The 16,425-nt window shown below is 37.9% G+C and overlaps 1 protein-coding gene across 3 annotated transcripts in view; it reads left to right on the plus strand.

The window, feature by feature from the left end:
- Ar (androgen receptor) overlaps positions 1 to 16,425 on the plus strand; it is a 208,926-nt gene that overhangs the window by 115,626 nt on the left and 76,875 nt on the right. For all 3 annotated transcript variants that reach the window (XM_060375668.1, XM_060375667.1, XM_060375669.1), the window contains exon 2: positions 9,784 to 9,935. In XM_060375668.1, the coding sequence (XP_060231651.1) occupies positions 9,784 to 9,935 (152 nt within the window). The remainder of the gene's footprint in view (positions 1 to 9,783; positions 9,936 to 16,425) is intronic.

Genomic DNA, 16,425 nt, shown 5'->3' on the forward strand with positions numbered 1-16,425 from the left:
GAAGAAAGGATGCAGACAGCCTTGATGAGACCTGATAAGCTAGGGTCATGTGGAAGGGGAGAAGGACCTCCCCTATCAGGGGACTAGAGAAAGTGCAAAGGGGGAAAAGTGGGAGGGGGGACTTCAAGGAGACAAGGGAGGGGGCTGCAGAGGAGATACAAAGTGAATAAATTATAATAAATAAATATATAAATAAAATTAAATTTACAAAAGAATAAGTGTTCAAATACTTTTAAATTTTGAAATGCTGTTCCTTGTTTTGCTACTTCGTTCAAATTAAAGTTTTTAATGAAATCTCTAGTTTTCTGAATAAGAAGCTGCTGTCTAACACATTAGAAGAAATTCAAATTGTAACTCTGTTTCTTTCTGCTCTACTGTAGAGAAGGCAGTTAACCTTCCTAGGCTACTTTTGACTCATGCCTTTGCTTTATCATGTGGCTGTACAGACTCCATGACTGTCTATAAACACCTATTTTGTACTGCCTTATGAACACCTATTTTTATTAATTGAGTAAACTGAGGGTTAGGAAATAAGGTGACTGATCACCCAGTCGGTTAGTGACATAATTCCTAATATCTTATAATTTTCCATCTGTACAGTAAGGCAGATTCCACAGCAAAAACACAGAGGGTAAATACTGCCGATAAGTGGAAAACAGGCTCTTTGTAGCTGCAGTTCGTTTCGTTATCACTAGGACTGATGAAAAAGAAAGGTCGCATGTCAGAGGCCACATGATTTCTTAATAGAATAGAAAGTGCTTGTTCATCAAGTTGAAAGGTTGGTTTTTGTTTGTTTAACAACGACAGTTCACCAGCTCCATGCCACTAGTACCTACTTTCAAAAAATGCCGAGCATGACACATGTCCTTTCTCAGGTTTTATCCTAGATTACAGTCTGTTCACCTCTGTGTTTCTTTGTAATTTCCAAATACAGGTGGTTCCTTTAAGAGTAATTGTCCATTTCTGCCAGCTAGAGAGAGATAAATAATCTGAGAGATACCGTTTTGCTATGAGAGGGAATTCATGGCCAAGACTAAGACTGAATGAGTACTATGGAATCTTTGGTGTTTTGTAGATATGAGAAGTTTCCATTCATCTGATCTCATTTAGCAGTATCTTAATTTAGGACTCAAAAGTTGTTCAGTGTCTTCCTTAGTCTTCACATTTCAATGCTCTTTGAGAGATAACATGGCTGTTTCTAAATAAGCACTTCTCTGTTCCTTGAGAGTCGTTATTAGGAGTAAGAAAAGAAGCAGCACTTGGCCAAATGCTGAGTAGAAAGTAGACACTTGCACAGGTTTTGTGATCTGGAGATACAAGTTCTTTGAAAGAGTTATGTTACCCTCCCCCTGAGGGGGGAGCAGCCTTACCAGGCCACAGTAGAGGACAATGCAGCCACTTTTGATGTGAACTGATAGACTAAGATCAGAAAGGAGAGGAGAACCTCCCCTATCAGTGGACTTGGGGAGTGGCATGCATGCAGAAAGGAGAGGGAGGGTGGGATCAGGAGAGGAGGAGGGAGGGGCTTATGGGGGGGATACAAAATGAATAAAGTGTAATTAATAAAATAAAAAATAGGAAAAAAAGAAAAAAAAGAGTATGTTACACAAATAAAGACATGGATATGCTGTTTCTTGGGATACAGAATCAGAGAGGGTTTCCTGGAGTAGTTGCTGGCCTCTTCTGCTGAGGCCTACATAATGATGTAATGTTATGAAAGAGACAGTTGGTCAGGGGCATGGTGGAGTGTTTGAGTTAGACGTTGTGGCAAAAGCAAGTAAGAGCAGAGGGCCTTGAAATGGCAGAAGTTAGACTAAGAACTGCAGTAGCTTTGCACCACTGGAAAATCATATGGAAGATGTTGAAGAATGGATAAACTTAAGAACTAGAAAAAAGCTTTGAATGCCAAGAGAGTACTTTGAATTTATGTCCTATAGGCCATGTGGTTTCACTGAAGCATTTAATAGAATTACAAGCACTCAGATGTGACCTGTTACTCTAGACTGAGAAGACTCTGGATTCAGTAATGATATTGCTAATAAGTTCCTCGTGTGATTCTAATGTATCAATGAGTTAGAACTACTTCTGTGAGTCATGAGTCGTTGAGAGCTGTTAGAGAGAAGAGTTACAGAAGCAGATGTTTTTGGTAGGATGCCACTGGGGTTCTGTGTTAGGATCAGACAAGAAGCAGAAGGACTTGAATAAGGCAGTTACAGTTATTTTGAAGACAAAGCTATGTGTGTGAAGTGACTATTTAAGCTGTAAAATTAACAGATATTAGTCACTGATCGAATGATAGGAATGGTGGTGGCAGGTGGGATGTATTGAGGAAGCATAGTACATTAAGTCCAAAATGACTCAATTTTTCTGTGTTGAGTCACCACAGAATCTGATACACATTGAAAGAGACTATAACCTAATGGTTAACTTTGTAGTCAGAAAGACTTAAGTTCAAAGTGTAGGGCAACCATTTACTGCTCATATGTCTTGGGCAGAATTGTTTAGTTGTCGTACCTTAACATTTCCTTCTATAAAATGAGAATGATGATACATACATCACTGAATTGTTCTGAAGATTAAATGAGATTAAAATTTAGTCTTCCAGCTGGGTCTTACAGGCACCTAGTAAATGTCAGGTGTTACTATGGTGCTATTTATTGTAATATATCCTGGAATGAAATGGGGTCACGTATTTTTAATCATTGTCAATAATACCACTTCCCACAATAAAACTCTCTTACTTGGGGGAAAGGGTAATTTCCCCAGTTTCCATTTAATAGCTATCCTTTTTGTGTTGGAGTTTAAGAGAGCAAAGTAAGTTCTGTTCTGATGTGGATCAGTGATACAATAGACCTCTTTTTCTAGCTCCTGTACATTCTTTGAGCCAACATGAAATGCCTAACTTTGGCTTCCTCGTTTCAAATTGTGATTGAAATCTAATCAGCATGTCATTGTTACCAAATTGGGTCTGCTCACAAGGTGCTATCTCTCTTCTTTAAGTTTCAGTGGCACACGGACACTTGGCTGAAAACAAACTCACATTTCTTATCTGTGTTTTCCCTACCTCAGACAATATCACAAGAGGGTTTTAAAGATATGTTTCCCAGTGTTTTCACTGGCTGTTCCTTTTCTGCCTTAACTAGTAGTATAAGACATAGGAGGCAGCATTCACTGCACAGCTCACTGTCGAGTATGATATTCTCTAGACTAATTTTAAAGGAAGTTGGAGTGAGAAATGGAAACAGGTAAAATGCACTATTTTGTGAGAGTATGCCAGGCACTTTCCCATGTATTGTCTGATGTACTTGTCACAATAACCTTCTGAGCTTGGAATGTTATGCTCCTCATTTTATAGTTAAAGAAACTGATTTCATGACTAGTGTTCAGCAAGAGTGGCATTCAAGCTCAGAACTCTGTGTTCCTTAGAGCTTCTCTTTTCTCTCTTTCAGTGTTACTACAACTTACTAGAATGTGTGCTTAACTTTGAGCTTCATTTGCCTCATCTGTGAATTTAGGGTCTGAAGAAATGCACTGTCATTCAAATCAAATGTTACAAAGCAGAGTTAAAGGGTCCAGCATATGTACATCTTTGGATCCTTATATTTTGTGTCTGAGAGATACTAGGGAGCTCAGTAAATGTTAACTAATGTCCAGCAAATGTGTAGGCCCATATTGAATGGCATCTCTCTTATCCTTATATTGCTTAATGCTTTTAACATTTCTTAAACTTTTTCTGGGATCTAGATGAATGATTGCATTATGTGGAATATTATAAGGATTTTTGGCAGGTTCTATGTTCTTCATTCACAAAAATCTTAAACCAGACTATAGCTTTTACACCAAAACAGAACCATAGTGTAGGAATTATAACACCTGAATTACAGTGTCAGATCTGCTTCTGAATAACTGTTAACTTTCATCAATTTTCTATCCCTCTCTGCTTCCAAAATTTTACAATGAATGCTGAAGGACTTGAACAAAGTCACTACCAGATATTTCTGGTCATTAAAGCATTTGGGTAATTGGGAAAAAGAACAACAACATGAAAAAAAAAAAGAAAGAAAAGAAAAGAAAAAAAAAACTGAATACTTAGACCCCACTGAAGTTCAATTAAATCAGAATTAAGGCATTAATCAATTTAAAGAATCTCCTATCTGAGTTTAATTTGTGGCCATGAGTAAGAAATACTGGATTGAAAGATCTTTAATTACCATTTAACTATAATAGTTTATATGAGACAATGTTATATAGTAAAATGAAGAAATTGTGGTATTTGGGTTTTTTGCTGCTGTGATAAAATGTCATAATTAAAAGCAACTTGGAGAGGAAAAAGCTTATTTAACTTACACTTCTAGGAAACACTCCATCACTGAGGGAACTCACGGTGGGAACTCAAGTAGGGGAGGTACTTGGAAGCAGATCTGAAGCACAAGCCATGGTAAAGTGCAGGTTGCTGGCTTGTTCTTCAGGGCATCCTCAGCCTGCTTTCTTATACACCCCAGGACCACCTGGCTAGGGCTGGTACCAGCCACGATTGGCTGGCCTTTCTTGAATCAATCACTAAGTTATGAAAATGTCCCCACAGGTTTGCCTCCAGTTCAGCCTTACAGTGGAATTTTTAGTTGTGTTTTCCTCTTCTCAGATAACTTTAGCTTACGTATGATGTTAAAGATAGCCAACACAAAGACTATGAAATTAAAGTCTTAGCTATGGCACTTACTGATTCTGTGATTTTGAAAATATTACCAAATGCTCCTGTACCTCTGAGTCCCTCATTTTAAAAATACAGATATCCTATGTACCCTGTAGTTAAAATTGTTAGAATTAAGGACTTTTGCTGGTGCATAGCACGTAGCAAGCCCTTAGTAGATACTCTTATAATTCAAAATTAAAACTAAAAATGTGAGACATGTCCTAGTCCAGAAAGACTGAACATATAAGAGGAAACGAAGTGCTTTAAAAAATTAATTGTTTGCTTTGTGTTTCCTGTTTCATTGCCAATGCATTCCGGAAACAGAATATGGAAACAGATCTTGCCCTAAGATTTCATGACACTGCAGGAAACAATCTGGTTAATTCTTCCATGGCTTATTTGCTATGATGGCTTGAAAACTGTTGGGAAAAAATTGGCTCAAAGAAGATACCAGATGTGGTTTGGGAAATGCAAGGATATGACTATAATAAGCATTCATCTGTTCAGCTCCATTTCTAAGATTAATAACAGGAGAAAAGGATAGAACTGTCAGATCGGTAAGATACTAATACAAAGTTTTGCTGTCACCATTTTAGTTGCAAAACTAATATCAGAATTGAGTCTGGCCCACTGGGAAAAAATCATAGAAAGTAATTTCAAATAGAAACAAATGAGGAAACATCCTATATTCATGTATGAAAAGATTTAATAATGTTGAGGTGTCAATAATTCCTAAGGAATGAAGGAAGTTTCTAGCAAAATACCAACTAAGAATGAGAACAAAAAAAAAATTAAAAAAAATTAAAAATGGAAGAAGAAGGAGATAGAAAGTCCTGGATGGGACAGGAACTCCAACCAAGCACTATGCATGGAGAAGACATAGACCCCCTGTTCAGAGGAAGCACATAGGCTGCTCAGTTTCCAAGTGGTTTCCTTAGTAAGGGCTGCAGGGGCTGTCACTGACATGAACTCTGTGGCCAGCTCTTTGATCACCTCCCCCTGGAGGGGTGGGTGCAGGCTTGCCAGGCTACAGAGGAAGATGATGAAGCCAGTCCTGATGAGACCTGAGAGGCTAGGGTCAGACAGAAGGGGAGGAAAAGATGGTGGGTGGGTGGGATGGGGAAGAGACAAAGGAGGGGACTGCAGGGGTATACAAAGTGAATAAAGTGTAATAAATAAATACATGAATAGATAGATAGATAGATAGATAGATAGATAGATAGATAGATAGATAGATAGATAGATAGATAGATAGATAGATGGATGGATGGATGGATGGATGGATGGATGGATAGATAGATAGATAGATAGATAGATAGATAGATAGATAGATAGATAGATTAGATAGAATTAAAAACAAACCAGAATGGTTATCATGATTGAAGTATAGCATATGTAGGTATGGAAATGTCACAGTGAGACCTACTAAATTGTGCAGTTGTGTTAATTGTAATTTTAAAATCCTAGCTGCTCAAAGCAGGGGACAGCCTTACCAGTCCACAGAGGAAGACAATGCAGCCAGTCCTGATGAGATCTGATAGGCTAGGGTCAGATGGAAGGGGAGGAGGACCTCCCCTATCAGTGGACTGGGGGAGAAGTATGGGAGGAGAAGAGGGAGGAAGGGTGGAAATGGGAGGGGACAAGGGAGGGGGGTACAGCTGGGATACAAAGTGAATAAACTGTAATTAATAATAAATAAATATATTTTTAAAATCCTGCTGCTTTCTCATCAAAAGCTAAAAAGGTGGCCTGAAAGTTCTTACTGAAATATAAAGATCCTAGAATAGACAAAACAAACTCAGAATAGAAACTAAAGAAAATCCAAAATTCTGACTGGAAAACCTTACTTCAAAGCTTAAAAAGAATGTTTATGAAAAAACAGAACTTAAGGAAAATGAGATAGAGAATATTGAGATAAGTGATTGGCAGGATCTCTGTCTCACTCTCCTTTCTGTGTGTTAGCCTCTTAATATTGTTTGAGTTTGAAATTTTATGTCTATACAACACTTTATGTATATACTATGTTTTGGCATCAAGAATATTTGAGGGCAGGAATGGAGAGAAGGAAAGAGGAGAGAAAAATAAAATAAAGACAGTTAGGACCTAAAGGCCCCTGTGTCCAACTTCCCTCAAGGTTGACCTGACATTTTCAGGCTGACAGCTTTTGGCAATCCACTTCTATTTAATTAGCTGTGCATCTTTAAGTAAGCCTGTAAACCAGGGGGATTGGGAAGAAACATAATGCACTTGTTCTCAAAACAAATGTTTTTGCTTGCTTATAGAGTGTTATTTGGGATAATATTGAATATTTTGGGGTTCCTATTTCATTACTTATTATTATAGTCATGGAAAAGAATCTAGGCATAACAATATAATGAATGAATGCTCATGTGGTTTAATTAAAGAACCGACAATGCTATTAGCACTTTTATACTAAGCCTACTAGAATTCAAGGTCTGCGAGGGCTTGAAACTTTGTTTGGCTTTGATCATCACCTTATCTGCCAAAATCTAAAATGGCACCTGACATTTGGTTGGTGTGTAGTAACATTTCTTTCTTCTTAAGATCATCACCCCCAACAATACCTTAGAGCTTAACATTGCCCTAAATTTGGAACCTAACATTCTCTTAAATTTTTATAGCTTTTCTCCCTTATTTTCTTTTGGTAATTTTAAGATATCCTTTATTAAATCCATGTCTACTCAATAAAATGCTGATAGTTTTAACCTTCCTGTGAATATACATTTGATTAGATTGTTTAAGCAATAACTGTACTTTAAATTTTAATGGAAATATAATGTATATTTTTAACTTTGTCTTGATAATGCAATACCTACCCTCATAACAAAGTTGAAATGTGCAGTATTATATTAACTATAGATAGACTTGCATCACACAGCTTCTAAACTTCTCTTGCTTAAGTAATTCATTGAACAGTGACTCTCCTTTCTTAAAGCCTTTTTTATTAATTACAGTTTATTCACTTTGTATACCCCCAAAAGCCCCTCCCTCCTCCCCTCCCGGTCCTACCCTTCCTCCTCCTTCTTCGTGCATGCCCCTCCCCAAGTCCACTGATAGGGGAGGTCCTCCTCTCCTTCCTTCTGATCTTAGTCTATCAGATCACATCAGGAATGGCTGCATTGTCATTTTCTGTGGCAGGGTAAGGCTGCTCCTCCCTCAGGGGGAGGTGATCAAAGAACAGGCCAATCAGATAATGTCAGAAGCAGTCCCTCTTAAAGCCTTTTAAAAAAACAGTACTTCATTTATCTAGTTTCAGTATTTTTCCACTTTGCTAACTCCACATGAAATTTGTACTTTAAAAAATTATTATTATTATTATTATTATTATTATTATTATTACTATCACTTATTTATAGTATGTACTCTCTTATCTTGTAAATATAATCCTGTTGTTTATCTACTTTTGTATGAGTACCAGTTGGAAATCATATTATTTACTCTGTTGTTTTGCTTTTTTTGTATCTTAAATTTCTGCTGTAGTAGATGGCGAGCTGCAAAAAGGAAAGAACATACATGAATCACCATTATATCTCTAGATCTGGGCCTTGTACTCATACGTGGCTCAGTTGATCTAATCTACCTATTTCTACTTTCCAGTCATATTACACACTTTGTCAGTCATATTATGTAATTATTCAGTCATATTACATGATATTGTCAGTAATTAAGAATCTTCTCTTTGGGGTTTGACTTGGCAGGTCTTAGAATTTCCAGTTACTAAATGTGTGATTTTTACATAAATGTACTTACTCATTCTGAGTATAAGAATATGAACATAATCCAAACTTACCTAGCAAAATCTGGGGGAAATTAAATAAGATGGTATATATGAAATGGCTTGGCGTGTTGGCTACCTCCCTGCATGTATTTCTGGTTTTTTGTTTGTTTGTTTGTGTTAGTCATAAAGTTTTTAAATGGTGAAAAGCAGAGGAAGTTATGAAAAATTTATTTTTCTACTCCTCCTCCTTTTCCTCCTATTGTTCCTCTTCCTCCTCCCCTACAATTTCTCTTCCTCCTCCTCCTTCTTTCTGGATTAAAAATGAAGGCACAATATTTACCCAAGTGAATGACATTTTAACCAAAATATTGAGTGATGTTCTGTTTGCTGAGCTGTATATTAGAAATAGACTTCTTTTCTTTCAAATATGTGGCTCTGCAAGCCTTAATTCTGTTTACTTTCTAGTTATGACATGGAAGGATGGCTTTTGAAAGAGTATACGGGCCACCATGGCTAGTTGCTGGGTTTTCATATTTATAGAACAGTACTTGAAATTCATTCTTTTGCACTTAGGTCTTGAATAAAAGTTAGTATTTGTGTCCTGGAGACAATCTCTCAGACTATTCAACACTACTGTGTATCATTTATCAGTAAAAACCTATGGCACAGGGATTCTATTAGTTTTTGTTACAGAGCAGGGCCAGGGTCAAGCCCATGCAATACAGAGAGGGTCAAAAGGAAAGTAAATGAATTCATTTAAAACATCAATGAAAACTGGTATAATAATAATAATTTATCCTTCAATTATATGTTAATATCAAGAGTAACTCATACAAGTTGTCACAGCAGTAACTCAGAATACCAGTATTGCTGTTTTACAAGTAAGACTTCAGGCTCCAAGAGCTAAAATACATAAAAAAAATCTTTCGGTATTTGACATGGGTTTATTATAGGCCTCCCTTTAGGAGAAGTAAGGTATAGAGTTAGGTTCATGCCATTTAACGACATTTAATATTGTCTGAGCATCATATTGAGTTGATCCTTTAACCTCAGGTTTCCTGTCTTCTTCCTTCCCTTACCAATGCAGAACCCATAAGATTGGCTACACCCTGACACCTTGTTTAATCTATTGGCAGGATCCAAAGTGTCCTGCCAGTACCACAGGAAACTTTACAAACACCATGCTCAGAAAAGGTCTCAAAAAATTTGAGCTTCACACTGATTCGCTTAAGTAATACGTATAATAATCATCTGTATGTACAGTCTCTCAGAAGACCATAGGATTCTGATGGATGTCTGCCACCCACTGACATATGCTGCTTTGTTTTGTCTGTGTGCGTGTGTCTTTCAGTATGGACAGTGCCAGGGACCACGTTTTGCCCATCGACTATTACTTTCCGCCCCAGAAGACCTGCCTGATCTGTGGAGATGAAGCTTCTGGCTGTCACTATGGAGCTCTGACTTGTGGCAGCTGCAAAGTCTTCTTCAAACGAGCCGCTGAAGGTAAAAAGTCTTACCTATTTCTTGATGTTTTCCTTTTTTCTTTTGCCTCCCAGAGAGGGATAGCAACCTTCCTGAGCCCTCCAATAATCCCTGAAACTGAGTCATGAGCAACGTCCCTCTCATAAAACATATGGTATTAAAGAAGAGCATGGTTTATTTGCTGAGCTCTGTCTGCTGGCCTGGTTGTACAAGCAATATAGGTGATGTAGGTGGTCCCAGCTGGTGCTTTATGTTTGGGGAATCCTAGGAATGAGAGCAAAATTAATGATTTGAAAAATTAAATTTCCTTTCTGCTTCTTTTCAAGTCTTCTTCCTAGTAAGGAAAAAAATGTCCTTATTAGAGAGGTTAGAAGTAGAGAAACTCCAACTGCGTCCACAGGCTGTTCTCTGCAGTGAATATGAGACTGTTCCTTAGCAAAAGCTTTCTGGCTTTAACCCCAGAAAGGAAATATTCTCACTGTTCAGTAGACCATCAGTGTCTGCACCTGCTCCCTCCTGCTTGCTGCCTCTTTGGGACCTCTCTTTGCAATAATAACTGGAAGGTAGATAAGAACTCAGAGAGAAGCAAAGCTTGTTCTCATCAGAGGACTGCCTTCAGGACATGACAGTTGGTTGAGAATCCCAAGATAACTTGCATTTTCTCTCTGGGTAAGTGGAATGAAGTCCTTACTTGTTATCTGTATAGAGTTATGATGTGCCTAGCCTACATCATCCAGCAGAAAATCCCACCAAGGCTTAATTCATTCAGTATAATACCGTCTCTTTGTCTGGAACTCCTTTCTCAAAGAACACTAGAAACCTGCCCCAAGATTGTCAACTGTGGCACCAGACCCATTTTTAAAAACTAATTTGCCCCCCCCCCATCTGGTTAATGGCTTCCCACAAAGGAAGAGCTTCCTGCCAGTGAGGTTTGTTTTCCCTCTTTCTACCTGGTCTGGAAGAATTTAATTCCAAGTCAGAATTGAAACAGAGCCTTTTGTAATGCAAAAGAACCTTCCAAAAAATACATTTCCTGAGTATACTGAGCACAACAGAAGCATCAGCAAGTACTTGACAACAAGAGAAAACGTAGAAAGTAGGTGTGCTTACACTGTACTCATTACTGATAGAAAAATCTTTTTTTAAATTTATTTGGCTTTTCTTTTTTTTAATTTATTTTACATTCCAAGGGTGCCCCTCTCTCCTCTCTTCCCAGCCCCCCCCCTTTTCCCTTTCTCCTTCCCCTCTCCTTTCCCCCCCAGAAAACCCAGCACATCAAGTTACATCAGACTATCAGACTAAGCATATTTTCATCCCTTGAGGCCAGGCAAGGTAGCCCTGCCAAGGAGAAGTTATCCAAAAGCAGGCAATAGAGTTCTTGTAAGAAACAGTCCCCAAGCCCTCTCACCAGGCAATCCATATGAAGACCAAGCAGCCCATCCACTACATGTGTGCAGAAGGCCTAGGTCCAGATCATTCATGCTCCTTAGCTGATGTCTTATAATGAAGAAGCAGAGAGTGAGGGAAAGTCCAACCAATAATTTGCCCAACCTGAGACCCACCATACAGTAGAGAGCCAGCCCCTGACACTAATAATGATACTTTGCTATGCTTGCACACAGGAGCCTAACTTGACTGTATTCTGGGTGACCCCAGCCAGCAGCTGATCTGGTCAGATGCTGGGACTTGCAGCCAAGCAAGGGAAGGAGCTCTGGGTGTCCTGTGGAATTGTTGGGGAAAAGGTGGAAGGACCTGTAAGGGACAAGAACCTCACAAGTGGAACAACAGAAGCAACTAACCCAGTCCCATGGGAGCTTTCAGAGACTGAGACATTAACTAAGGAGCATGTATGATCTGATAGCCACTCTTAACAATGATTTTAATTTCAACATTTTAGGAGGTGGGAGAAATACATTCAAAACAAGAAGCTGTCATTGTCTTTCTTCCAGTTCCCAAATGTATAAGGAGGCAACTAGCATTTGGTATTACTTAAAATAAGCTGCATGTTGCACCTTTACTCCAAATGGTCTATTACTGCTGTTCATAATAGGCTAGCATGAAATCCAGAGTCCTAGGGCATAAGCCAAAACTTTAAAAAGCCTTTAAAAAAAGAAGCTTTAAAGGAGTGCCTGCCTTTCTTAACAGTATTTATGAAGAACTATCAGGAAAAGAGTTGAAAACATGTTCCGAGAACTTCAGATCACCCCAGCTTCTCCAGTGAAACACTCTTGCTTCCTAATACCCAATCACAGACCACCCTGTTTTCACAGCAGGGAATGAAGCAAAGTAGTATTCCAAAGGTACTGGGGCACCAGGCCTGCCACTACAGTAGTATCCATACCAGATAGGAAATAAGTTCAAGTGCGCACATGAACAGTCAGTAGTTTAGATCATGACCAGTATCAGCTCTGGGTCTTGGAAATCTAGGTGAATAAATGGTTGCTTTCAGAATACAGGAGAAAGGATCACTCATATTGGAAAAAGGAAGATTTTCAGCCATGCTATACTATCCTACATGGCAGTTTTCTGGAGAACTTAAAACTAAATGTAGAAAGGCAGCTGCCAGGGCTACATGACAGGATTTCTACCCTCATGTAGATTCTAGACTATTTGACAACAGTAAAGACAAGAAATGTGTGTTAGAGGGGATCATTCAATGTTCAGAACAGGGAAATCCAGCAAGGTCTCAAAATGGTTCAGACCCTAGAGTCACTTAAGTTTCTGAAGCTCAGTAATATTTTATTTTAGAATCAAGATATTTGTTTTGTTTTGTACATTATCATACAAGTTTATTTTACAGTTTTTCCATAACAAAAATTAAACGTAGTGAAATTGTTTAAAAACTATGGTTTCTATAAGAAAGGCTTATTCATGAGAATAATGACTGAAGAATGTGCTTCATGCAAAAATTCTGGCATGGAGCAAACTGCCTATTTTGTTTTATTTTTTTATCTTAATGTTTTTTGGAGTATTTCACACATTAGTACCATGTTTATATTATTTACACTCTCCACTCTTCCCTCTCCTGTTCCCATTTCCTTCCCAATCCCTCTTAGCTTCAAAACTTCTTAAATTATTATAACACACACACACACACACACACACACACACACACACATATGCACATGCACATACACACACACATGCACTATCATCACACAGGCAACCAATGGATGTGTGTGTGTATATATACATACATATATATACGTATATATATGTATGTATATATGTATATATATGTATGTATATATGTTTGGTGATATGTATATATGTTATATATATATGAGTCCATTTAGTATTGGTCATAGGGTATATATTTAAGAATGACCACTTGGGGACTGCAAACCATAGTGACACATGCGTTTAGTCCCGACACTTAAGCCCCAGAGGCAGAAGAAATTACTGTGTGTTCAAGGCTAGCCTGGTCTATGTAGTGATTTCTATAACAGCCAGAGCAGCTATGTAGAGACCCTGTCTCAAAAATGCCACAAAAAAAGAAAAAAATGACCATTTGGGGTTGAATAATGTATCTCCCTGCTCCAATTCCACTTGTGTTCTTGATAATCGGTTTCAAATTTATGACTTCTTCCCCTTGTATGATTATTGATATATAAATACACATGAGTATGCACATATATGAATATGTAAATATAAATACAACTTGGTGAGTTCAGTTAATGTTGGTCATTTGTATATGTCTTTATAGTTAACCACTTCCTATCAGGAAGCTTGTCCCACAGAAAAATGATCCTTTCTCTCTCAGTAACCATTAATTTATCTTTGAATGAGGCCTTGTGAGATTTACCCAACCCACAATGACATGGCAAATGGTACTGTCGCTGTGCTGGCCTTGTTTAGACAATCATATTGTTGAGATTTCATAGGTGTGATTTTCCTGTCATATATAGAAGACATTGTCTCACAGATGTCCTGCTCCTATGGTTCTTAGTATCTTTCTACTCTGTCTTCTTCAGTGTTCACTGAGCCTTAAGTGCAGGATTTGTGCTGTAGATGTGTCAGTTGGGGCTGGGCACTTACTTTCTGTAATGATCTCACTCTACTGTTTTGTTTTGTTTTTTTAATGAGGAGAAAGAGTTACACTAATCAATGGTTAAGAAGCTAGGTAAGTTATCCTCTAGGGTCCATGATCTCAGTAGCCGTGGGTAATTGGCTAGGTTTACAGTAGCAGGCATAAATTCTTTCCTAGTAAGGGTATCTTAAAGTCCAGTTAGATGGCTCTTGATTACCCCCTTCCAAGATATAAGTGTCACTATTGTACCCTTGGGGATATATTTCTATGCTAGTCCTTGTCATTCAAAGTCTTTACAGCTAGGTAGGACTATTGCTTGCTTTCCTCTCTTGGCAGCCTGCATAGCTGCTTTGGATATCATGAGAGGTACTCCTCAAGGAAGAGGCTTCCAGGTCACTACCAATTCAACTATTCTATGTCTTGTGTCGAGTGTGTGTAGTGTCTTTAGCAATAGGGACTTGCCTTCAACTTCTGGGAAGCAGACAAGGTCAATGACAATAGCCTATAATATTTTGAGCATTTTTTTTTCCAAATTTTCTGACCAAAACAATCGAAGCAGGTTCCCATGCCTGTACTGGGTATTTTGATAGGTGATCTATGGCACCTCTAGATGCCATAAAGAGGCATGGTTAGTAAACAGTCTGAGCACTTTCCTTACTTTGGTTTTAATTGTCAGTCTGTTGACAGATATAGAAAGGTATTTTAAGGGTAAGCAAAATAAGACAAAAATTATTACTACCATAGCACTCAGGAAGCAGAGGATAGTAGATTTGCAAGTTTAAAATGAGTTTTATCTACACAGTGAGTTCTAGGTCAGCCAAGAATATCTGATGAGGCCCTATTTTAAAAAGATAATAGCAAAATTAAAATTAATAATAACAATAATAATAATTACTATTGCTGGTGTTGTTTTTCCACCTGACCAAAATAGATGGTTTATGTTTGCTATAATCATTAGCCCTATTTGAAAGCAGATTATGACCCAAGAAGAACATTTATTGATTTCTAAATATTTTAATCTGTATGTATACTACCTATTTGAAGGTGTTGAAATTTGGAATTCTACCTGCCTTGGAAAGAGTAGGATCCTAAATATTTGTCTTCCTCATTCATTCTCAGTTAACTCTGACTTAGTATTTAGCATGTTGACTATCACTTTATACACATTTGTTAATGATCTCTGGACTGGGCACAGGTACAAGAGTTAAAAGCCTGGCATGTCAGACAAAAATTCATTTCTAGCTTTGGTGGTTCATAAAGCATGACATTTTAAAGCTGTCACTAGTAAAGGGCTCTGCACAGAGCTGATTGTAATCTGGCTGGGTTTCCTTGTTGGAAAAGAAAAGAAGTGATAGCCTCACAAATTTCTCATTGTTGTTAATACTGAGGGGTAAGTGAGAGTTGGGATGAGCAGGGAATGCTCTGTATATTCATATTGAAAGAAGAATAGTCCCCAGAGGTAAAATCACTAATTTGGAAAGGAATGAAATGCTGATAGTCATGTGGGTATGAAAGTGGGAATAAATATGTTTGGGATGATCTGTGAGTTTGAAATCGGCATAAAGAGAAAATGATGTAGGTAGATAAGGTAACTGGGAAAGTGAAAGGGGAGGAATGTTGAATAATGTCTTAAGAGGCCAGAGGATCAAAGAAAGGTGGTACCTATACATGGGGTTCAAAAGACTTAGTTGGGTATCCTTTCATAAGAAATTCACCCCTTTAGGCCTCAGTATTCTATTTGAAGAATAGATTTTTTTTTAAGAAATACCATTCCAGAGGTTGAAAAGATGACTCAATTGACACAATAACTTTTTTTCTTTTGCCAAAGACACAAATTCAGTTCCCAACACACATGTCTATGTCTGGTGGCTCACTACTGCCTGTAACTCTCGCTCCAGGGGATCCAGAATCTTCTGGCCTCCTTGGTTACCTTTTACACATCTATAACTACCCTTCACCCAACATACATAGACGTAAGTAAAAATAAAATGTTTTTCAATAAACAATACCCTCCCAGCTTAGAATTTTGTGACAGTTCTGTAACTTACAAACACCACTGTTGTTTCAGTAAATCCAGATGCATTTTATACCTGTATGTACTCAGAGTTTAACTTTCTAGCAGATGGTAAACTCCAGACCCGGATCAATAAAAACTCAATCTTCAAACAGGGCCAGAAAGAGTGGGAAGAGTGCATGTGGAAAGGCTGGCTTCACATCCAGGACTGAGGTTCTCCTTTGTGACTGTGGATGACTAACTTCCTTTCTTTTCCATTTTCTCATGTGGAAAATCAGGATATGAATCCCCATCTCTATTATCATGTTTCAAAGAGGGTTAATTAATTCATTATGCACGTTATGTACTTGAGAATTTACTATTTTTCAGACATTTTCTAGTAAAACATTTGAGACTGCACATCCATTTGTTTTGTACACATGGAGCACTGTTTGGTACACATCATAAAATTGAAACTGTAGTTTACA

This window comes from Meriones unguiculatus, chromosome X, assembly GCF_030254825.1.
Source record: "Meriones unguiculatus strain TT.TT164.6M chromosome X, Bangor_MerUng_6.1, whole genome shotgun sequence".
NCBI classification, from domain to species: domain Eukaryota; kingdom Metazoa; phylum Chordata; class Mammalia; order Rodentia; family Muridae; genus Meriones; species Meriones unguiculatus.